Source organism: Pelodiscus sinensis, chromosome 29 (assembly GCF_049634645.1).
Source record: "Pelodiscus sinensis isolate JC-2024 chromosome 29, ASM4963464v1, whole genome shotgun sequence".
NCBI lineage: Eukaryota > Metazoa > Chordata > Testudines > Trionychidae > Pelodiscus > Pelodiscus sinensis.
The window spans coordinates 7,687,792-7,710,844 of NC_134739.1; the positions used below are offsets into that span (position 1 = coordinate 7,687,792).

At 48.3% G+C, this 23,053-nt stretch overlaps 2 protein-coding genes across 4 annotated transcripts in view; both read left to right on the forward strand.

Annotated features, from left to right (window-relative positions):
- DUSP3 (dual specificity phosphatase 3) overlaps positions 1-18,295 on the forward strand; it is a 50,520-nt gene extending 32,225 nt beyond the window's left edge. The window contains exons 3-4 of one of the 2 annotated variants that reach the window (XM_014574902.2): positions 310-561; positions 18,156-18,295. In XM_014574902.2, the coding sequence (XP_014430388.1) occupies positions 310-515 (206 nt within the window). In that variant the 3' untranslated portion in view covers positions 516-561; positions 18,156-18,295. Of the gene's footprint in view, positions 1-309; positions 2,290-18,155 lie in introns of those variants that run through there. The other variant, XM_006125712.3, reaches the window with a different exon arrangement.
- On the forward strand, positions 4,844-21,153 carry SOST (sclerostin). 2 transcript variants are annotated; one of them, XM_075911731.1, is made up of 3 exons: positions 4,844-6,555; positions 10,035-11,925; positions 18,156-21,153. In XM_075911731.1, the coding sequence occupies exons 2-3, from the start codon at positions 11,703-11,705 to the stop codon at positions 18,575-18,577; spliced, it is 645 nt and encodes a 214-aa protein (XP_075767846.1). In that variant the 5' UTR covers positions 4,844-6,555; positions 10,035-11,702; the 3' UTR covers positions 18,578-21,153. The 2 variants fall into 2 exon arrangements, with proteins under 2 accessions (XP_075767846.1, XP_006125776.2); XM_006125714.4 differs by having other exon boundaries at positions 4,844-11,925.
- The last annotated feature ends 1,900 nt before the right edge of the window (positions 21,154-23,053 follow it).

The window sequence follows — 23,053 nt, forward strand, 5'->3', positions numbered from 1 at the left end:
GAGTAGCCCCCCGCCGGAGGCCAGAGCTGCTCCAGCCCGGCCGGCGCACCCTCTGCTTGCAGCCCCCGCAGCACGGAGAGGCCGGAACAGCCCCTGCGTATGGCGTACCGGTTAACCGTTCACACCCCCGCTTTGCAGGCTGGTGTGGCTGCTACCAGAGACTCGGTATCGGATGTCTAGCTGAGACCATTCAAAACTCAGTGGCCGGGCTGCTGGTGGACCCACATTCATTCGTCCCGCCCCCAAACGTGAGTCCCCCCCGTAGTCTCATTTGTAACCTGTTGTTTGCGGTGTGTTCTCCCCGTGCAGGCCGGGTGTTTGTGCACTGCCGCGAAGGCTACAGCCGCTCCCCCACGCTGGTCATTGCGTACCTGATGCTGCGCCAGAACATGGATGTCAAGTCGGCGCTGAGCGCCGTGCGGCAGAAGCGGGAGATTGGCCCCAACGATGGCTTCCTGAAGCAGCTCTGTCAGCTCAACGAGAGATTAGTGAAGGAGGGGAAACTGAGGCCCTAGCGCCAGGAGCTGCAGCTTCTCACACGGGCTCGCCGGACTGTCAGGGGTGGGTGTGCAAATTTGGTGCTTCCCATCCCCCAACTTGGATCGCCAGGCGAGGGTCCTGCGGGGTGGGGAAAGCAGAGTCCTTCTTGTCTAGTGAAAGTATCTCCCACCTGCCTGGGTCTATCTTTTGGAATAGCACAACTTTCCCTCCCTCCTAGGAGCTGTCACTCGGGGGATAACGCCCACAACGTATCGGCTGTCATCACGCTCCTTTGTGTCAGAGCCACTGACGGTCCCACGACACACCTGCTTTGCCTTGGCGTTGGATGCCGTTTATTTAAACGTCATGTTCTTCCATCCCATCCGTTCCGCTCAGCCCCCTGGGTGCCCGAGAGCAGAAAGGCACCTCCCTTCACTCGCTTGTAATTGAAGTACTGTATTTTTAAAGTGTAGCTCGCACATACTCACAGGTGCCTAACGTCTGATTGTAGGAGCTTCCAGAGATAGAGAAGTGTATATGCAAATACACAGGTGCACTCTCCCCAGTAGTGTGTATAGCTTTGGGTGTGGTATGGATCTATACAATACCGTATACATGCAGGGTTGGAGTGTGGCAGGAAAGCCATCCAGAGTCTAATGTTAATACAACTACCCTTGTAAATAGAGTTTGTATATCTGTGGTTTGTGCTGATTATGAAGTAGGAACAAAAAAGCTGTATTTTTTCATTGTAAAATTCAGAGGGAAAAGTAAAATATAGAGAACCAGTATCAACGTGAGGAGCAGAGAATCGCAGTACTTAGGTATGTTGATGCTGAGCGTGGTACAAGGCCCTGAACAGCGAATTGGCCCTCGTAGGCCACGTCTTCCCTTGCCACGCCAGAGATTGCTCTTCTGGCGTTCAGTTTAGTGGATCTAGTTAAGATGTGTAAATTGAACGCTGAGGGCAGCTCCATCCGGCGCTGCTACTGGTAGTCACAAGGTTGGCCTTCCTCTGTGAAGACCGTGCCAAGCTCGGCTTAAGGTAAGCTGACTCCAGCTATGTATTTTACATAGCTGGAGTTGTGTACCTTAACCTGACCTTCTAGGTCTAGTGTAGTTGCAGAGTACTTAGTTTGACGGCACTAAAATAATTTTGCTCATGCATCCGTGTCATGGGCTCTGCCAGCGTGTAGAACTGAAAATACAACAGGCCGGGGTAGAAACTGTCATGCGTGTATTTTTGGAAATTGGTCACTTCATCTGTGATATCCCAACCTGAAACACAAATGAACAGCATCTGCCCTACAGCGTTTTTCTATGTGAATTTGGAATTGCAAGTCTACAATGTAACTTCGACACTGTTTGTACAACCACAAACTTTAACAAAAGATCCCGATTTGTACCTATAGATCTACCCACATGGCAGCGGTCTGTACAAACACAACCTGCACTAGCTTTTGGTTAAAAATCTCAGCTTCCTGGTTCCATCCGCTGAGATTAGTAACTACAGGTTTGTCAGTGAGCCATTCCTGTCTCTTTTTATGTGCACTTTAAGGCTCCTGCACTACTGAAGTTGGAAAAAAGTTACAGCAACTCAGCTTTCTGTACAAGATATTAGAGAGGAAAATGTGCGAGGCACAAATTTATATATCGAGCTGGTTCTTTTCCTCTGTCTTGACCTCCTGGTTTTCAATAATAGAAATTTTATTCCATTATGTGGGGATCACGCCAGTTAGAAAAATCAAAAGTAACAATGCTCATGTTTTGTGATGTGATCAAATAAATTGCCAGAGTCGCGATTGTCCTGTACCGTGTGTTGTGGTGCTTTGCAAACAACAACAACAAAATATGTTGGAGGGATGTGCAGCTGTATGGTGCAGTTGGCGTGATAAACACAGAGGTGGAATCTGCATTGGATTGCAGCAGTCCTCTTGGGAAGGAGGTCACTTAAAAGCAGCAACGCCACACAGAGCCAGGGGTTAGCTCGGGAGTCCCCAACTGATCCCAAGTTCCAGGCAGTGCTGCCGCTTTGAAAAGTCGTGTGGAGCCTGGGGTCAGCTGAATCCCCAGCTGATCCCGGGCTCCATGTGGTGTGCCAGCTTTGAAAGAGCCAGTGGGAGCTCTTGTGCATTTCAAAGAGGAAGCGTTCACGTGGAGCCCTGATTCAGTGGGACTTCCCGCTGGCCCTGGGTTCCACGCAGCGTTCCAACTTTGAAATGTACAAGAGCCCCTGCTGGGGCTCTTGTACATTTCAAAGGCAGAATACAGAAGTGCTTATCGAGTAGACAATGGAAATTAACTAGAAAATGAATCGCTACTTCACATCCCTAGCGCCAATCCTCTGCTGTTTTAACTCTTTAAGTGTTTTAACTCATTTCCAGAACACTGCATGGATGGGTGCTATCTACGGGCGTACATGGTGCATTGGACCTGTGCACATGAGTGAATTTCATCCTGAATCTTTTATGGAGGGTGAACATTAGTTACTAGAGGACAAGGAATAATCTTTGCTGTTGCTCGCGTGCTGTGTTGCATCTTCCCTCTGTGAGCTGGCATACACGAGTTGGGGACATGATTGCAGAAGCTTGAGCAGGCCTGACATTTCGTCTCGCATGGAATGTCGGTGGCCCATTGTGGAAGGACATTGGCAGAGCAGATTATTGTAATTGGCGCCGAATTGCCGATGCATATTCTTCTGAACACCAACATTTATGGACATGGCTGTACACACAGAGCATAACCTCTTCTTGTGTGTCTGATTCCAGCAGACCCCAGTTGGCTGTTGGTTGCAGCTCAGATGCCTTAGCTGTAGCCATAGACCAAGATTTATCTTCTCTGGCATATCTACACCAAGGAAAAGTGTTTTAAGTGCACAAGACACAATCTGATTCTCCTTTCCCCCATTCCCATAAAAGAAACATTTACTGGATGTCTTTTATTCAGATCAATACAGCCCCAAATCCCAGGGTACATTAAATGCTAATTATCTGTCCAGGCATATGGAGAAGTCACTTTACTATGAGAGAAATCAATAACATAAGTAACTATGGGTTGCCTTTTGGATGTTACATTGAAGAATTAAATTGAACATGATTGACGTTCGTTGGCATTTTATGAGCTTTTAGCCAATCGCAGTGAGTTTCGTTCAGTTTCCTCTGTGATTATTCTCGATTTATGGACAGAACATCTATCTCTGACATTCACGGTGTCTCCTACTGTTGGGCTGTTCCCATGTTGGGCCACCCTCTGTCACTCGGATTTTCCTTCAATCATGGCAAATTTTGGGCCATGTTGCAGAAGCAGGTTCTTGACCTGACATACTCATGTATCTAAACTTATTCCCCCTTCGATTGCCCATTGTAATTCTGCCTGCCCCGCAGGTCTGCCACCCCTAAAAAAGAACTCTGGAGGAGCTTAAAAGTGTGTCTCTTTCACCGACGGAAGTTGATCCACTAAAGGACGGTACCTCAGCCACGTTGTCTCATGGATGTTTCAGGTGGTAGCACAGAGAATTATTGTCATTAGCTAGCATGGCTATCTTTTGTCAGAGGACTAAAGGTGGTGACAGGGCTGAGAATCACGAATCAGCCTAGTGACAGGGCTGAGAATCACGATAGTGATGTTTCAAAGGATTGGCGTCGGCTATTCCCTTCCAAAGCATGAAAAGATGTTTTGCAATATACCTGGGCAAACTCAAGCGCAGCAGTCAGACTAAGAATTGGCTATACAACAAATATCCCTCTCTTTGAGAATAACGAGCAGCTAAGAAGGACTGCACAAACTGAAGGCATAATTGACCCCATAACAAAAATGATTAATCATAACATTTTATTTATACAACATCCATTGACCCAAGCAGCCTTCTACACACACTACACTAAAATATAGTGTGCAAAGCCCTATCAGTGTGCAAAGCCAAACATTAAACCAGTAAAGAGACCCGTGTACAGCTTGAGTGGCAAAATGCAACAATCCTTGTCAAGAGCACAGTAGTTACACGAGCACTGGGCAATGCAGGCTAGTAAGAGAGCTGCATGAGTGGCCCTCCATCTTCGCAGTGATCCCGTAAGACTGTCGTAACCAAGACAATCTCCCAGGAGAGGGTAGTTCTGCTAACTGCGGTTGTGTACCTAGAATCAGTGGGGTGTGCTGCTTGAACCATAGAAATGTTTTGATTGGAAGCAAAGGCAACGAAGTAACACATGGCGCTCTCAGTCACAGCCTAGGGAGGGTGTGAAGTCACCATCATTGGAGATACTTGAGAGCAGGTTGGGTAGACATCTATCCAACCTGCTCTCAAGTATCTCCAATGATGGAGATACTTGGTTCAAGATTGGTGCTTGGTCCTGCCAGGAGGGCAGGGGACTGGACTCGATGACCTCTCGAGGTGCCTTCCAGTTCTAGTGTTCTGTGATTCTATGTTGTGTGCAGTCAGCACACACCTCGCTTCACGTGCCCTCGCTTTTCCATGCGTATCATCGTAGTGCTACCGGTAGGGGAAAAAACGATGTGAAAGGAAACCAGCAGAATCTGGCAACCCTGGTCGTAAGCAATGGTCAACAAAATGCCTTGTGGGCTGCACGCAGAATCCCGAGGGGCCACCGGCTGCCCATCGCTGGGTTGCACCAATACATCTGTTCTAATTTTAAGTGCTGCCACTGGCTGAAAGGTATTAGACTTTATTTAGCTAGCATTCTCCAATGAGCAGCCATTGACTCAAGTGCTTATTCAGTCACCCATCCATTCCCTTTGAAAACAGGCCCCTAGGTACAGGTGGTTCTTCAGGGATTGGAATTATGGGATTGCAATCAAATCCTTTCCAAGGTGGGAGCCAGCCCTACAACCCCCCACCAGATGGTGCTGCAGCCCCATCATTCCTCACCAGCTGGAGCCATCATTCCGTCTCTTGTCCCCAGATGATGCTGTTGCACGAATCGTATCTTTCTCTGTTCTGAAGACAAGCCACTTTAGCTATAAAAAGTAGCTTTTAAATATGCTCATGAATGTATTCATGGGCTTGGAGGCATCACTGGGCAAGCATTGCCAGTTTCGGGTCCAGGGCACGTTGCTGTTGGCATAAATTGAGGTATCTTGTGGTGCCGAATGTACTGTGGGCTGGACCGCGCCCCACCTCAGAGTCACCTTCACCGGGACACCTGCCCTGATCACCTCCCGACTGTCCCAGCCATGCAGCATCCCCCGGGCTCAGTCCTATATAGCATGACTCTCTCGTGGGTATAGGAGCGAAAGGCTGAACGAAGGAGGGGGCCGAGATGACCTAATAGGAAGCTAGAGAGTCGCTCCTCCCACCTGCTGTCTCCCCCTTTAGGTGGGATGGTTTGAAAACACAAGGGCAAGGTGCTGGGTGCCAATCCCCAAAGCAGCTTTACGAACCAGAAATAAACGCTGCCCCAGCTGGGTGAGTTCAGCAGCATCCGCAGAGGGGGAAGGAACAGCTCAAGAAGCAGGGACATTGCTCTCCCTTGAGCTGGGGAACGGAACGCCTGGACAGCTTGTAAATTGTGAGCTGTCATGCACTGCTGGCCAGAATACCTGCCCTCGCCAGGTATTTCTCCCGCTCCAGCAGTTCCACGGTGCACCAGGTGTTACCCTGGCCGGGCTTGCTTTCAGCAGGTATTTGCACGTGTGTGTGCCTGCCTGCTGCAGCACCGGGCCCTAGATAACAGCATCAGGGCCTGCAGGGTAGCAAAGAATGTGGTGGTAGGTCTCGCCAGCTGCACCCAGAAACTCTGAGGATGGAAGCCAGGGGGTGCCCTGCCCCAGCACCCATGTCGCCATTGGGCTGAGCTAGCAGGGCTGCTCCTTCTGCTCACAGGGTAGAGTTGTCGGGCTGAAGGCGGTTCTCTTATATGCATAACACTGCCCTCTTCTATGTATGAATGCTAATACCATCCTTCCTGGCAGGCAGAACCACAACCTGGTTTTTTCCCGAGGCCCACCCTGCTTCATGGGGTGTATGAATGGCGGATGAGGCTGGAACCCATACTCACAGGCTTCATTCCTTGCACAAGCCAGAGGATGTGAATGGACTGAGGGAAGGGGCTGCCCAAAGAGGTAGGCTTGCCTTGTTGTTAAGGCACTAGACTCAGTGGTCCCTCTAATTTTTTCCATCCGTGTGTGGAATACATTTTGTTATGTGCACCGAGGCCTGGGCAGATGTGCACCACTCGTGGAAACACATGCGGGCGGCAGTGGGTGCTCTGCTAATCATCTGGGCAGCATTTGAATCTCTCCTGGGTGGCTGCCCAAGTGCTCAGTTTATAGGGCCCCCTGGGATTGGTGTTGCTTTTAGCAGGGGGCTGGAGTCGATGACCTCCTAAGGTCTCGTCCCGCCCTATGATTCTATGTCTAGACTCAAGATTGTGGATGAGGCAGGAAAAGGGCCTAAATCCCAGATGTTAAGACCTTGGGCAAATTGCATAAGCCAAAGTTTTCAAGCGTGGTCTTTGATTTTGGGTGTCCCATTATTCCTTCTGGGACCGCTCCCCCCCCCTTCCGTGAGCAATGAAAATAAACATTAGCGCAACGTTTTAAAATGTATTTTCTCCTTCCAGTACGCATCCAGGAGAAAAGTGAGCTGTATGCTTCGCTCATTGCTAAGGGCAGGTTCAGTAAATGTGATGTTTGTACTAAGTCTGACATTGGCAAGGAAGTATATTTCCTACTCAGTCCATCCGTCTTCTGTGCTTCCTGCCATGGCTGTGGTCTAATCAGAGTGCCTAAGCCACGCTGGGGTGGACTCGGTTAGTAGTTGGGTTGGAGACGTCCTGGGAACTGCTGAAAATATAGTTGGGAATTAACTTTCTTGTAAGTCGATACTGAATTAGGCCAGGTCTATACTAGACCTGGAAGGCCAACTTAAGGTACGCAACTCCAGCTACCTAAATAACATAGTTGGAGTCAACATATTTTAAGATGAGCTTGGTGCCATCTTCGCAGTGGGAGACCAATGAGAGCAAACACTCCCATCAGCTTCCCTTACTCCTCACGACTAATACCGGTGCCGACTGGGGTTATCCTCAGTGTTCGATTTAGTGGGTCTTTACTAGACCCACTAAATTGAACACCAGAAGATCCATCTCCAGCTTGGCAAGTGGAGACGTGGCCATAGTGTCCCAGCCTGGTGCTAGAGGGCACTTTGCCGCGGAAGGTTGCAATTTTCAGATGACATATGAAGCCAAAGTTTCGCTCAGACATGACTCATTCAAAAATCACATGGTACTTCTGGCAAGAGCAGGTTGTTTTGTAGGATGTATCGTGCCAGGGCACCAGAGTTATGTAAAATATCTCTGGAGACACGAACCATTTTTCCTGCAAGTCTCAGCTGGGAAGTGCTCTCAAATCTAAGAATGGCCATGCTGGGTCAGGTCAACAATCCACCTAACTGTATAGCCTGTCTTCCAACAGTGCCTGGTGCCAGAAGCTTCAGAGACAATGAGCAGAACAGGGTCATTTATCAAGCGATCCATCCCCCTGTCATCCAAGTTCCAGCATCTGGTAGCCAGCCATTTGGGTATTCCTGGAGCATGGAGTTGCGTCCTTGGTCAATTTGGCTCATAGCCACGATCCTTCGTGCGCCTGCTTCATTCTTTTGCAACACTCCAGCTCAGTGGTGGTAACCTATCACTCAGGGTGTGTCTACACAGCAAAGTTATTTTGGAATAGCGGCCGTTATTCTGAAATAACTATGGGAGCATCTACACAGCAATTCCGTTATTTCGAAATAATTTCGAAATAACGGACGGCTTATTCCAACTTCTCTAAACCTCAATCTACGAATAACGCCTATTCTGAAATAGCTATCTCGAAATAAGGCGTGTGTAGACGCCCCACTGCTGCTATTTCGAAATAGCCCCTCACCAGGGCCATTCTAAGTTATTCCTTCTGGGGCTCTAAATCAAGATCGCACGTCTACATTAGGGAAAACTGCCTCGAATTCATTTTGAGGCTTCCCTGCAGTGTAGACGGGCTATTTTGAAATAAGCTATTTTGGAATCGTGCAGTGTAGATGTATCCGCAGTGTCTCATGGCGTTTGATGGGCTATACAAATGGGAGATGTGATGATGTCTAATGAAAGTCACAACCAAGCCAGCTCTTTGGGCAAAATCCATCTGCACCTGCATATCTACAACGTGCATTGTCTTGAGGAAAAACGCTTTCTGGAAAAACGCTTTCTGGAAAAACACCGGCCTTGGACAGGCCTCAGGGTTTGGAGTGGATGTGCATCTCAGGGGTTAAAGCAGCCATTGCTTTGAATATTAGAGGAAGTTATTAATGAAAGCGCATCAGAGCAGAGTATGTGTTTATAGAGTGAAAGGCAACAATAGTGTTGGAATGTTTCTTTAACCGTCTGAAGAGAAATGGTTGGTGGCACTTCTTATCAAGGAATGATTTTCTGATAAACGCGGCACAAAAACCTTCATGCGTGAAGGAAACACGTAAAACTATGTGGCATCCCTCCACCTACAGAGAGGTGGTGGGTGGACAAAGACGCTATTAAGGAAGAGAGATTGAATGCAGCACCAGAAACAGCTGCGTTTACATTCTCCATGGGCACGTCCAGGGCCGGCTTTAGGAAGTGCGGGGCCCAATTCAAACAATTTTGACAGGGCCCCGCAGCAAATTTGGTTGACCAAAAAAAAAAAAAGCACACAGAAGTTTCAATGGGAGCCCCAGGAATTTTGGTTGAGCCAAAAAAAAAAAAAAAACCAGCACACAAAAAATCCCCAGCTACCTCCCCCGCCAAACACCCTGCCCCCCACACCTCCTGCAGTGCAGGCAGCCAACACCCCCTCCCGCAGCGTACCCGGCACACTTCCGGCTTCAGGGCGCGGGGCCCCTTTAGGCACAGGGCCCGATTTGGGGAAATCGGCCTAAGGCCGGCCCTGGGCACGTCCATACAGCTGGGCTAAAGTCGAATTAAGTGACGCAACTCCATCTATGTCAATTGCATTGCTGAAGTGGAAATAGCTCAACTCAGCTTTTGGTGCTGTCGACAGAACAGGAAGTCGAAGGAAGAGCACTCTTCTTCCAACTTCCCTTGCTCCTCGTGGAATGAGGGTTACCGTGAATCGGAGTAGGAAGTCCTCCAACTCGACATTATTTCGGAACAATGGCTTGTAGTGTAGACATGCCTGACGTTATTTCAGAATAACGTTAGTTATTCCGAAATAATGCTGCTATGTAAACGCTCCTCGTCCCCTCTCCCCTCCGTGGGATATTTGGGAAGGAAAGGGAAGATGCACCGAGTGAGACTTGTAAAATGGCATAGCTTCGGGGGAGAAAGAGACTACAGAGACAGCGCCACAAAATGGGGCAGCTGCCACTGAATCAGAAATGGATCATGTCCCATGCCCATCCATCTTATTACCACAGTGAAATCTGACCTCTACAGTACGTATATTGCCTGCATGTGACCCTTCCAATTCATCCAGCCATGTCTCCCTTATTTGTAGGGAGGTTACACCCGGGATGAATTTGCCCCAAATATTTGATGTATTAACTCCAGCAACACCTGTTTTCTGGCTTGTAGGACTGTCAGAATGGAATCCAAGCCCTAAGTGATTAGCCCTAAGTGGGCAGGAAGAAACAGACCCACCTGTTTTGGCTGTTTAGTAGGCAGCACAAAAGGTAATGCAGTCGGATTATGTGAACGAGTGCAGTTCAGTTATACTCTTTGTATCTGTTGTAAATGAAATAGATTCATAAGGCTGAGTTGGTCCGGGCACAAATTCTACTTCAAATAGGGCAGTGTGCAACATAAGAACATAAGAACGGCCGTACTGGGTCAGACCAAAGGTCCATCTAGCCCAGTATCCTGTCTGCTGACAGTGGCCAGCACCAGGTGCCCCAGAGAGGGTGGATCGAAGACAATGATCAAGCAATTTGTCTCCTGCCATCCCTCTCCAGCCTCTGACAAACAGAGGCCAAGGACACCATTTTGCCCCCTGGCTAATAGCCTTTTATGGACCTAACCTCCATGAAATTATCTAGCTTCTCTTTAAACTCTATTATAGTCCTAGCCTTCACAGCCTCCTCTGGCAAGGAGTTCCACAGGTTGACTACACGCTGTGTGAAGAAGAACTTTCTTTTATTAGTTTTAAACCTGCTACCCATTAATTTCATTTGGTGTCTGCTAGTTCTATTTAGGGAACTAATAAATAACTTTTCTTTATCGGCCCTCTCCACACCACTCATGATTTTATAGACCTCTATCATATCCCCCCTCAGAAACATACCCAGGAAACATACCCAGGTTTCCCCACACGGCAGCTCACTTGAAGCAAACAGCTCTTGGTGCCTTGGTCCTGTAGCTAAGCACCTTGCAAGTATTAATGTATTACAACACCTCATGCAAGAAGGGAGTATGATTGTCTGCGGCTTGCAGCTGGAAAACTGAGGCTTAGTGATGTGACACCAATCACCACACAGGAAATCTGCACCGGAGCTGGAACACAGTTGTCCTGCGTCTCTGACCAGTGCCTTCACCAGATCATTTGTCATCTCTTCTCCGCAGTGCAGCCATGGCTTTTAAACCACAGTTTAGCCACGCTCATGGATCTAAAAGTCAGCAACCCTCTCGTGGTGATATCTATGCCAAGGGCCAGTAGCAGAGGGCAGTGTCTAAAAATGCACCAACAACCCATAGGCAAATGCAACAAGAGAGGAACAGCCCATCAAGCTGTACAGTGTGTCGCCTCTGGCTCCTTCCCCCAATGTGTCTTTATTTTATAGCTGAAAATAGAAAAAGCACAGACACATGCTTCCAGGAGAAGTTATTAGGGAACTTAGCACTGAAACGGTGGGGAAATCAAATAAGGAAGAAGCATTTTTTTTTCATTGTGAAAATATTTGTTAGGCCGGTGACAAGCTGCAGACTGACTAGTCTCCCTGCCAGTATGGCTGTTCAGTCGACACCAGTGCCTGGCAGAAGAATGAAGCAAGGGATGAGTTTTTAAGTGTGTGTCTAAAAGTTGTAGACTGTTTTGGAGAAACCACCTCGCCTCTCCTCCCCCCGCCCCCATGTCCCTGCTGGTCTTCGGTGACAGATCTGGGATGAATGACTTGTCTGGCCCTTCCCACTTTGTGAAGTCATTGGCTGGCTTGGCTCTAAGAGGGATTTAAAAAAGGAGAATAATTTGCCTTTGCTTGGGATTTGAGACTGGGAGAGGGCTGAAAGGCTAATCTCTGGGCTGCCACTATGCAGATCTCTTGGGCTGCATGCTCCATCTGGGTGCTGATCCAAACGGCCGTCCGCTCGGTAGAAGGGTGGCAAATGTTTAAAAACGATGCTACAGAAATCATCCCGGAGCTCCCTGAAAACACAGAAACCCCGGCGGAGGAGACGTACAGCAACAACAACAACACCATGAACCAGGCGAAACACGGGGGCCGGCAGCCGCCGCAGCCTCTGGATCCAAACGGTAAGAAAACTAACCACGTTGTATTGCAGCCCCCAAACCTGGCAGCATAACTTCCTGTGGGGATTTCTGTTCCTATGCTCGTGTGTCGGGTGAGGAACGAACACGGGATCCAGCGCTGAACTGCTAATGCTGTAGTGGTAACAAAGTCAGTCTCCTCTTTAGCTTGTGATTTGCGACGGCATCTCTTAAACAGAGACGAGTAATAATGGTTATGACCCACCAGGGAAATAAGATGTAGCCATATCTAACTCTTTTGCATTTAATTATCTGTAGGTGCTTCCAAGCCCGCTGCATAATAGTATCTCAAGGTCTGTCCTGTGACCAAAGTGACAGTGGCTTTTGGACAAGCATAGATGCAGTGTAGCCCTGTAAAAGTATCAGAAATAAGTAGCTTAGGAGCTGTGAGCGGAGTGGCTGCGAGATTGAGGTGTATGATGCTGAACTGGCCCGGGTGAAAGGTGGCAATAAAAGATATTTTGTAGCCAGTAATATGACCTGATTTGCTGCTGTCCTCATGCTGTAAACCGGGTGAGTGGGTAGGAGAGCATTGTTAAACCTTCACGGAGGAGCACTCCGGTGATGGGTGTTAGATCAGAGGAGGGGAAAATGCTGTTCTTCTTCTAATCTAGGCAGACTCCAGCAGGCAATGGAAGCCTATTATTAGCAGTGTGAAGCTTTCCCCGAGGGAATCCACAATGCTATAGGCTCAGTGGGAGTCGCATGTATTCTCTTGGGAGCTCTCAGTGGGGTAGAGCTGCTACTTGGACGAATAATTTAAGGCCACGTCTACACGAGGCAACGATTTTGAAATCGGTACATTTGACTGAAAAGCTCCTGATTGAACAAAATCGAACAAGCGTGTCCACACGACGGGGAAGCCTTGAAACTCGTCCGAGGGAGGCTCTGCTCATGTGGACGCGCTACCTCAGACGTAGAGCCCCAGGAAGCGCTGGGGGGTAAATAGTTTGAATGACTCTGGGGAGTAGCTATTTCGAAATAGTGGCACCGGCGAGTCCACCCGACCGTTATTTCGAAATAGGTATTTCAGAATGAGCGTTACTCCCGATGAAAAGCGGGAGTACAGATTTTGGAAGAAGCAGCCCAGTTTTTTCAAAATAGCAGGCTTGGTCATGTGGACGCTCCCCGTATAAATTCAACTGGGGGGGGGGGGGGCGGGATTATTTTGAAATAAAGTTCTAGTGTAGACCAGGACTAAATAGAACTAGCCACATCAAGAGGCCCCCTGAAAGAAACTCGGCATAGTCCCACAGCTATCTGCTAAAGATCCGACACCACCAATGGCTCAGAAACACAAGTGCTTGGGCCTGCTGGTGAAAGGTGCCAGATTGACCCCCCCCACCCCAGACTGAAATGTATGTGGTCCCGGAGCAGATGCAGGGCAGAATGCCCACACCCACCATGCCTTGCACCTTTCACTTGGAAGGGTCTTCTCTCTTCTCCTGAATGCTTGGGCGGCCCCGCAGGAGAGATTCAAATGCTGCCCAGCTGATTAACAGAGAACCCACCACCACCCACAGCCAGCAGCAGGTGTTTCTATTGGTGGCGCATGCGCACATGCCTCGGTGCGCATCACAAAATTTATTCCCCATCACGACAGGGCACAATTCCCTCCTCCCAGCCCAGCCCCATGGAACGCTCCTGCCCCGCCCCAGCGTTGGCTGCCCAACCTAGCAGCAAAGCCAGCATCTTCAATGGAGGATTTTGTCCTACAGTCAGGAAAAAAGTCTCTCTCGCTACCTTAGACTTGTGCTAACTGCCTCCCTGCTACTGACAGGCAGGGACCCCTTAGGACTTGGAAGGGGGGGATTTATATTCCAGGACCCCCCCCCCCCAAAGAGACTTGGGCTTCTCTCAAGGAATGCTATACACTTGTACGGCTGCCTCAGTGTCTTTCGTAGGGGTCGGGGGGGGGGGGGGGGAGGACTTAGTCACAGTGGGAGCCGGGTGGAGAAAGGACTCAGTCACAGATCAGATGTCCCCACCAGAAATGAGGCTCCCTGAGACTAGTTCAACATGCCCGTAAGCACAGGGTGTGTGTCAACAGAAGCAGCACCTGGCTCAGGCATGGCCCAAGGTGTCTAATACATCAGCAGCATCCCACTGCTGAGTTGGCAGAAAAGGCCAGAGTCCAGAGTATTAGGATTACCCAAGTGAAAACTTAATTTCTTAAATGCTCTGGCTGAACCACACAGCATATTTGCACAGCCACAGTTCCCTCCCAGACTGCCATGGGACGGGTGTATCGTTACATTTGTGCAAAGTGTTTTACAAAGTTGGGGCGGAAGTCTGGACAAAGAGACATCGAATAACAGAATCCTAGAACTGGAAGGGACCACGAGAGGGCATCAAGTCCAGTCCCCTGCCCTCACGGCAGGACCATGCACCATCTAGACCATCCCTGACAGGTGTCTGTCTAACCTGCTCTTATAAATCTCCAGTGATGGAGATTCCATAACTTCCCTAGGCAATTTATTCTAGTGCTTCACCACCAATTAAGACATTTTTCCTAATGTCCAACCTAATCTTTCTTTGCTGCATGTTAAGACCATTGTTTCTTGTCCTATCATCAGAGGTTAAGGAGAATAAATTTTCCCCCTCCTCTTTGTAATACCTTTTTAGGTACATACATCCAGAAAGCAGAGCGCTGGTAGGTCCAGAAAAAAACCTGCTGTTTTTGTAGCATAGGGGAAGATCCTTAAAAATTCACTAAGAGAAACATGTGTCTAAAAATATGACATCACTAAGACATTTAGGCTACGTCTACACTGTGCACTATTTTGGGATACTTCCGGTGTCCCGAAATAGCTATTCCATGTCTTGACAGCATGCCCGTTATTTTGAAATATCTTTTGAAATAACGGCACACTAGTCCGATGTTCCTGTAAACCTCATTCCATGAGGATCAAGGGACATTTCAGAATAGTGGTTTATTTCATAATGTCGAATTACAAAATAAGCTATTTCGAAATGCACTCAAAATAAGCTACGCAATTTGGATCAATAAGTGGTTGCCACAATTAAAATAGTGTTTGTGCTACGTGTGTTTCTTTTGCTTGGATGAGAGCAATAAATTGTGTTCATATAGAGAAAGTTCAAAACCTTATTTGCTAAACAGCCTTTGCAATCAATGTTCATACATTAGAGCTAAGCATGTTGATTGAGCAAAGCCAGAAAGGAGCCCTGTTCCAGGTTCTGATAAGAAATGCATCTGAAGTATAAATTATTTAACTGGAACGTTCTTTGCTTTTCGAAATCCTTAGAGTTAAAATCTCACATTTTCTACTGTTTCCCTTGCTTCTGGTAATCTGTAAAAGCACAAGCCAAAGCCTGGTAAGGTTTCTGAATTGGCAGAAGATGCCTTTCTCTGGTGGAAGGAAATGACATGGATGCTGCAGGATTAGAACCGCGAGGGAGAGGCCTGGACCGCCAATTGAGTGGTGAATTAAGGGGTGCTCTGAGAGATGGGAATTAAGGCCGGCTAAGTGAGGGTACAGTGGCAAAAGTGCAGCAGAATTTGGCTGTGAGAATTTTCAATTCGATTTTCACCAAAACTCTGGACCAAGATTAGCTCTTGCTTACGCCAGGTGAAGTCTGGAGTGAGTGATGGAGATCAGTGGCGTTAAACTAGTGTAAGTGAGAGAAGGTTTTGAACCCATAAGTGGCTTAAAGGAGGAAGGAGTGGAGTCTGTTGATTCTCCGACATTGTTGGAGCTCACTGGACTCTTCCTAATCTGCACCAGGGGAGCCACCATAGATGGCATCACAAGGCCACCATCAATATGAGGAGCCCCTACCACATCCCAAAATTGGAAATGCAAAGAGGGGAGCTTAAAGCTAAGGTTACTCCTGGGCTGCTCCTCCTCAGCCAGCCGCTCAGGACACACAGCTCAGACGCACAGACAATTTCTAACAATCTATAGTTGAGAGTTTATGCACAGAAAGTTGGGCACTCGATAACTAGCTGCACCTGCAGCCCACCCCCTCTGAGTCATGTGGCCTGACTCCAGAATCACGTGGGTGGAAATGAGCAGAAATTATTTCTTTATTTCTGCCCAGAGCGGGCAACGCTTCAGAATGCTCTGATTCCTGCCTCAGCTTCCTGCACGTCCCCTTGGGTTCCTTTTTGATGCCCTTGTTTTCCCATGTCACACCTGATATGCCTTTTCCATGTGGGGTGTATCTCTTGGATAGACAAATCCTAGAAGGTTTACCCGGCGTTGCTCGGATCCTGAACTCAGATACGTTTTGTTTTGCTTCATTTCGATCATTGCTCTGGGTTGGGGCTGGGGCTGAGGGGCTCAAGATGCAGGCGTCCTCAGGGAGAGGGGACAACCCTCTTTCACCACGGCAGCGTGGGGCCAGGTGAGAAGCGCCCCTTCATGGCTGCTGAACGGGCACAGTCGGGGGAAGGGGTGCATGTCCTCAGGCTGGGAGACAGACAGACACACAAACAGACAAACTCTCTCAAATACATAGTAGAATGCTGTCCCTTTCTCCACCTCTGCCCCCTGCTGGCCCAACGGGGTTCTAGCCGTCCTGGTTCCCATCTCTGCCCCCTTACTGCCCCCTTGTGGTCATTATAAAGAATAACTATCCCTGCAAGCACAGCCCTTCCTTTCTGTTTTTACGAGCAACAATGCCATTCCAGGCACATCCTATTGTCCTAGCACAACCAAACCCTGACCGTGCTTTGAGTTATGCTAATGGGACACTGCAGACCAAATTTGGTGGCCTTAGCTCTTACCATTTAGGAGCCGTTCTCGAACAACCAGACAGACAAATGGATAAACTCTCTCACGTATATCATAGAATCATAGAACCATAGAACTGGAAGAGACCTCAGAAGGTCATCAAGTCCAGCCCCCTGCTCTAGGCAGGACCAATTCCAACTAAATCAACCCGGCCAGGGCTTTGTCAAGCCGAGACTTAAATACCTCTAGGGATGGAGACTCCACTACTTCCCTAGGTAACCCATTCCAGTGCTTCACCACCCTCCTAGTGAAATAGTTTTTCCTAATATCCAACCTGGACCTCTTCCACCACAACTTGAGACCATTGCTCCTTGTTCTGCCATCTGTCACTACTGAGAACAGCCTCTCTCCGTCCTCTTTGGAACCTCCCTTCAGGAAGTTGAAGGCTGCTATCAAATCCCCCCTCACTCTTCACTTCTGCAGACTAAACAGACCCAAATCTCTCAGCCTCTCCTCATAAGTCATATGCTCCAGCCCCCTCATCATCTTGGTTGCCCTCCGCTGGACCCTCTCCAATGCGTCCACATCCTTTTTGTAGTGGGGGGCCCAGAACTGGACACAATACTCCAGATGTGGCCTCACCAAAGCCGAATAAAGGGGAAAAATGACATCTCTGGATCTGCTGGCAATGCTCCTCTTAATGCAACCCAATATGCCATTAGCCTTCTTGGCTACAAGAGCACACTGTTGACTCATATCCAGCTTCTCATTCACTGTAACCCCCAGGTCCTTTTCTGTAGAACTACTACTTAACTGGTTGGTCCCCAGCTTGTAACTACTATATAGTAGATTGCGCTGTGCCATCCCCTGCAGTGCACAGGTGTTTGAAGGCAGGGTTTGGTGTAGAGCCAGCCTAATTGTTCAGTATCTAATGGAAAGAGAAGCAGAAGTTTTTTTGTGGCAGTCTCAATCTTTCTCCCGCCTGGGGTACATCAAGACTACGTTTTTCTATCAAAAAAAGACATGCAAATTTGGCGGTAATTTGCATATCATCCGATAGCTTTTTAAAAAAAAGCAAGCAGTTTAGATGCATTTTTTTAAAATCTTTTTTTGAAAGAACCTGTAAACCTTAATTTTTGAGGAAGAAGGTTCTTTTAAAAAAAAAGGTATTTTTTTCAAAAGAACCGCATCTAAACTGCTTGCTTTTTCAACCCCCCCCCTTTTGAAAAAGCGATCGGAAGAAGATACGCAACTTACCGCCGACATTGCATATCTTCTTTCGAAAGGAAAACGTAGTCTAGACCTACCCCTGGTGAGCAGCTCCCTGGGTAGGAGAGAACTTTCCCTGAAAATTGCAGGTGATGCTTCCTTGACTTCCCGTCTCCTTCTGGGGTTTCCTAGTACAATTATGAGTACAAGTGGGCTGGTTTTGAGGCCTTGGTGCTGGATTTCAGCTGCCGCAGGAGGTGAGAGGCAGCGCTGAACAAGAAGGGTCACTAGTTTGTTTTCTCTTTGCAGATGCTTCCGATTTCACCTGCAGAGAGCTGCGCTTCACCCGGTATGTCACTGATGGGCCCTGCCGCAGTGTCAAGCCCATGAAGGAGCTGGTCTGCTCAGGCCAGTGCGTCCCCTCCCACCTCCTCCCTAACTCTATTGGCAGAGGGAAATGGTGGCGCCAAAGTGCCCTGGATTACCGCTGCGTCCCCGCGCACGCCCGGACCCAGCGCATCCAGCTGGCCTGCCCCGAGGAAGAGACTCGGACTCACAAAATCCGAGTGGTCACCGCCTGTAAATGCAAGCGCTACACTCGCTACCACAACCAGTCCGAGCTGAAGGAGTTTGCGAAGGAAACCGCCCGGCCTCCGAAGAACAAGAAGCCGCGTCTCTCCAGAGCGAGGAGCAGCAAATCCAATCAGCCGGAACTCGAAAACGCCTACTAGAAGGTCCCTTCCGAGAGGTACAGCCCAGCAGCTCTGGATAGTTTTGCATTTCACCAAATGGCAGAGACAGGCCACAGAGGAAAGTCCTGAATGCAGTGGTCTCCCATTCCTCCTTCACGGCTAGGTCAAAGGCTCTCGTAGTCCAAACCGATCAGATTTTAGCAGCTGTGGTCTGATGAAAGAGAGAAACTGAGCTGGTGGGAGCAGCACCTAAATTCAATCTGCAAGGAGCGTTCGCCGGGGAATTTGCATGGGGTTTTGTGGTGTGCACACTACAGAAGGCAGAGGAAGCAAAGGTTTTATTGTGACTGTTCCGTATATTACACTTTGCAAGAGGTCGTTATCCTTAATTTGTCTGAACAGAGCCTTGAAGGTCCTCTCTAAAGTCCGTCAGGCAGGACAGGAATGATAGTAGGGAAACAACAGAAGAGTCAGTAATCTGTGAGTTAGCATGAACAGCACGTCCTGCTTTGGGCAGGGGGCTGGACTCACTCCCCCGGAGCATCTGGCATTAGCCACTGTTGGCAGACAGGACCCTGGGCAAGATGGACCTTTGGTTTGACCCAGTGTGGCCGTTCTTATGTTCTTATATTGAAACCAATCATGCTCACATGCTAGAGTGTAAGGCAGATGGCCCATGGCAGCTCCCTTCCAAGCCCCATAACTCTATCTTTTAAAGTTATATCATAGAATCATAGAATCATAGAACTGGAAGGGACCTTGAGAGATCATCAAGTCCAGTCCCCTACCCTCCTGGCAGGACCAAGCACTATCTGGATCATCCTTGACAGGTGTCTGTCTGACCTGCTCTTAAACATCTCGGCTGCGTCTAGATTGGCATGATTTTCCGGAAATGCTTTTAACGGAAAAGTTTTCCGTTAAAAGCATTTTTAGAACAGAGCGTTTAGATTGGCACAAACAAAATACAGGACTATGTATTTTGTTTCAGCTACACCAGACTAACATGGCTACATTTCTATCTCTAGATTGACACAGACGCTTTTCCGCAAAAAGTGCTTTTGCGGAAAAGCATCCGTGCCAATCTAGACGCGCTTTTCCGCAAAAAAGCCCCGATCGCCATTTTCGCGATCAGGGCTTTTTTGCAGAAAACAAATCTGAGCTGTCTACACTGGCCCTTTTGCGCAAAAGCTTTGCGCAAAAGGGACTTTTGCCTGAACGGGAGCAGAATAGTATTTCTGCAAGAAGCACTGATTTCTTACAGTAGGAAGTCAGTGCTTTTGTGGAAATTCAAGCAGCCAGTGTAGACAGCTGGCAAGTATTTCCGGAAAAGCGGCTGATTTTCCAGAAAAACTGGCCAGTCTAGACACAGCCCTCCAGTGATGGAGATTCTACAACCCCCTCTAGGCAATTTATTCCAGCGTTTAACCACCCTGACAGTTAGGAAGTTTTTCCTAATGTCCAACCTACACCTCCCTTGCTGCAATTTAAGCCCATTGCTCCTTGTCCTATCCTCAGAGGCCAAGGAGAACAATTTTTTTCCCTCCTCCTTGTAACACCCTTTTAGATACCTGAAAACTGCTATCATGTCTCCTCTCAGTCTTCTCTTTCCTAAATTAAACAAGTCCGTTTCCTTCAGTCTTGCCTCATAGCTCATGTTCTCTAGACCTTTAATCATTTTTGTTGCGCTTCTCTGGACCTTTTTCAATTTCTTCACATCTTTTTTGAAATGTGGTGCCCAGACCTGGACACAATACTCCAGTTTAGGCCTAATCAGCACATAGCAGAGCAGAAGAATGACTTCTCGGGTCTTGCTCACAACATTCCTGTTAATGCATCCCCAAATCATGTTTGCTTGAGGGACATACATATTTTTCCTGGAGTCTTTCAAACGACTTCTAACACAGCTAAGTAATTTTATCGTGGGGGCCAACAGGATCACAGGGTACTGAGTTTTGCCTTACTCCTCCCAAAGCAAATTGACTTTAGCATCCCCATTGAGATGACAGCTTCTTAGGTTCTCTGTTCTGCAAAGTTTGGATCATCTGACCATATGCTTTGTTGTGCTGGACTGGGCATGGCAGGTTCTGAGGGCAAGGGGCTGGTTCGACATTGGCGTGAGCCTCTGCTAATTTGAAAACCAGCGAATTCCTTCTGAGAAGTCATGGCAATGTGCTGTCCAGTTTGACAGTGTCTTTCCTTTTAAATAACTTCACACCACTCATACATGTGTTTGTGTTTTTACATTAAAGCGTATTATTGGAAAATTCATATTCAAATGCTGTACATATGCTGTAGGACTGCAAACCGTACTCTCCCAGCATCCAAAATGTGGATGGAAAATAATTTCTTGCTGTTCTTATTTTCTGTGTAGAGTTAACGTACAAATCTTGTAAAATGTGAGTTTACCACTTTGCTAGATTTTGCAATGATTTTAAGTGGAACCAGAATCTAAATGTGAAAGCTATTGTTTCAAAGAGTGAATTATGTATTTATTTTCTCATGTAAATTATTTATGCTGAGTTTTTTTTTCCTTGTAGAGAACGGGAAGTAGTACCGCTTGCAAAATGTTAGCCTGTTGGTTCAGATTTTAAATATATTGTGAATAAAGTAGTGACAATGAGTAACTACAGCAAAGACTTGTGTTAATTTTTAAGTCACAGGGCAAAGAAAGCCTGATGCAAAGGTACTGGGATCTGGTCGGTGTTTCCTCTAAGTTGAGCACTTGGACAGCAACCCACGAGAGATTCAAATGCAGCCCAGCTGATTAGCAGTGCGCCCGCTGCTGGCAGCCTGTGTTTCTACTGGTGGTGCGCATGCCTTGGTGCACATAACATATTTATTCCGCATTTGGATGGAAAAAAATTAGAGGGACCATTGGATCTGGCTCCCCTAGCTGCAGTGAAGTCCATTATGAACAACTGGTTCAACATACCCCTCAATCTTAGAAGCAAATTCTTCAGTTCCCAGGAGTGACCAATGTGGGCAGCACAGTGCTCTGTTATCCTAGTCCTCGGTCAGCTCCCTTGGACAAATCACAGCACAGAATAAGCTGTGGTTCCAACCCAGGAAGCATACTTCTCTGCCATAAAGCATCGGGGGCTTGAATCTGCTCCCATAATGCCTGACCAAGGTCACTAGGGAGACAGAGTCCCTGAGCTGCTGTCTCTACCACACCAGACATTTTATGGAGAAGCTTTGCCTGGGCAGTGAAGTAGTTCAGAGAGTTTTTAATCTCTTTCATTTCTCTTCCTCCTCGGGGAAGGAAAGGCTTGGTGGGATGCCAACAGGCCCCTGTCGTCTGCAGGCGGAATCAAACCTAGGACCTCTGTAGCTTACAACACGCGACACTAGCTTTCCACATCAGTGCAAAGCCAGCTCCCTGGTAGGTAAGGCTGCAGAGCAGGGGTCTCCAGCCTTTTTAAGCATAGCTCACTTTTTGAATTTAAGTGCAATCCAGGATCTACCTCAAACCCAAACACTTTTGCCCTGCCTCCTTCCTGCCCCTTCTCCAAGGCCCCGCCCCTGCTTATTCTATCCTCCCTCCCCCATCCTCACTCACTTTTATCAGGCTACGGGCAGGGGTTTGGGGTGCAGGAGCGATTCAGGACTGGGGCCGAGGTTCGGAATGCGGGCTCCAGCTGGGCACCACTTACCACAGGTGGCCTCTGGGTGGTGGTGCAGGGGCCTAAGGGAGGCTTACCCCCACCACTGGCCCTGCACCACTCCCAAAAGCAGCTAGCAAACTCTCTTCATCCTGCCCCCTCTCTGCTCTGTGGAGATGGGGTACAGAGCGGAGGGAGGAGCACCCTGACATCAGCACCCGCCCTTCCTCTTCAGGAGGCTCCCAGGGGTGAGGGGACCTCCAAGGCAGAGGCCAGGAGCAGCATGGTAGTGCTGAAAGGGGCAGATGAAGCGCCACCACTTGATAGCCTGTCAGCCAAACCAGTCAGGATCACTTGTCAAAGGTTCCAAGATCTGCCGGTAGATCCTGATCAACTGGCTGGTGACCACTGCTGTAGAGCACACACATTATTCAACCTGTAAGCCATCTTGGTGCTGCTATATGGGACAGTGCACCACATCCAGGCAGTATTTGCAGAATTCAGCTCCCTGCTGAGTGGGTTATGCCTCCCAGCTCACACATCCCCCAGCGGCTAGCGCCACCAAAAACCAGGAAGGCTGTGAGCTTTCAGGTTGTTCCCAACGCCTTTGTATTCAGAAGTATTGGAAAGTCCGTTGCTGCTCAAGCAAAGGACTTTCCCCCATTTTCACAACAGAGTCCCCCTGTCGGCTCTCACGTATGCACCTCGGCTGCCCTTACAGAATATGGAAATTGCATCCATGTGTAACCCAGAGGCACTGAGACAAGGGACAACAGCTTTAACAGAGCAGCAGCTGGCTTCTAGCTCATGTGCTGGCAGCAGGGGGGCCTTAGTCCCCAAGGTTGTAGGGTCAATTCCTCCTGCTGACAGGCTGTTGGCTTTACAGGGGAGAGCTTGCTCAGGATGAACTGTG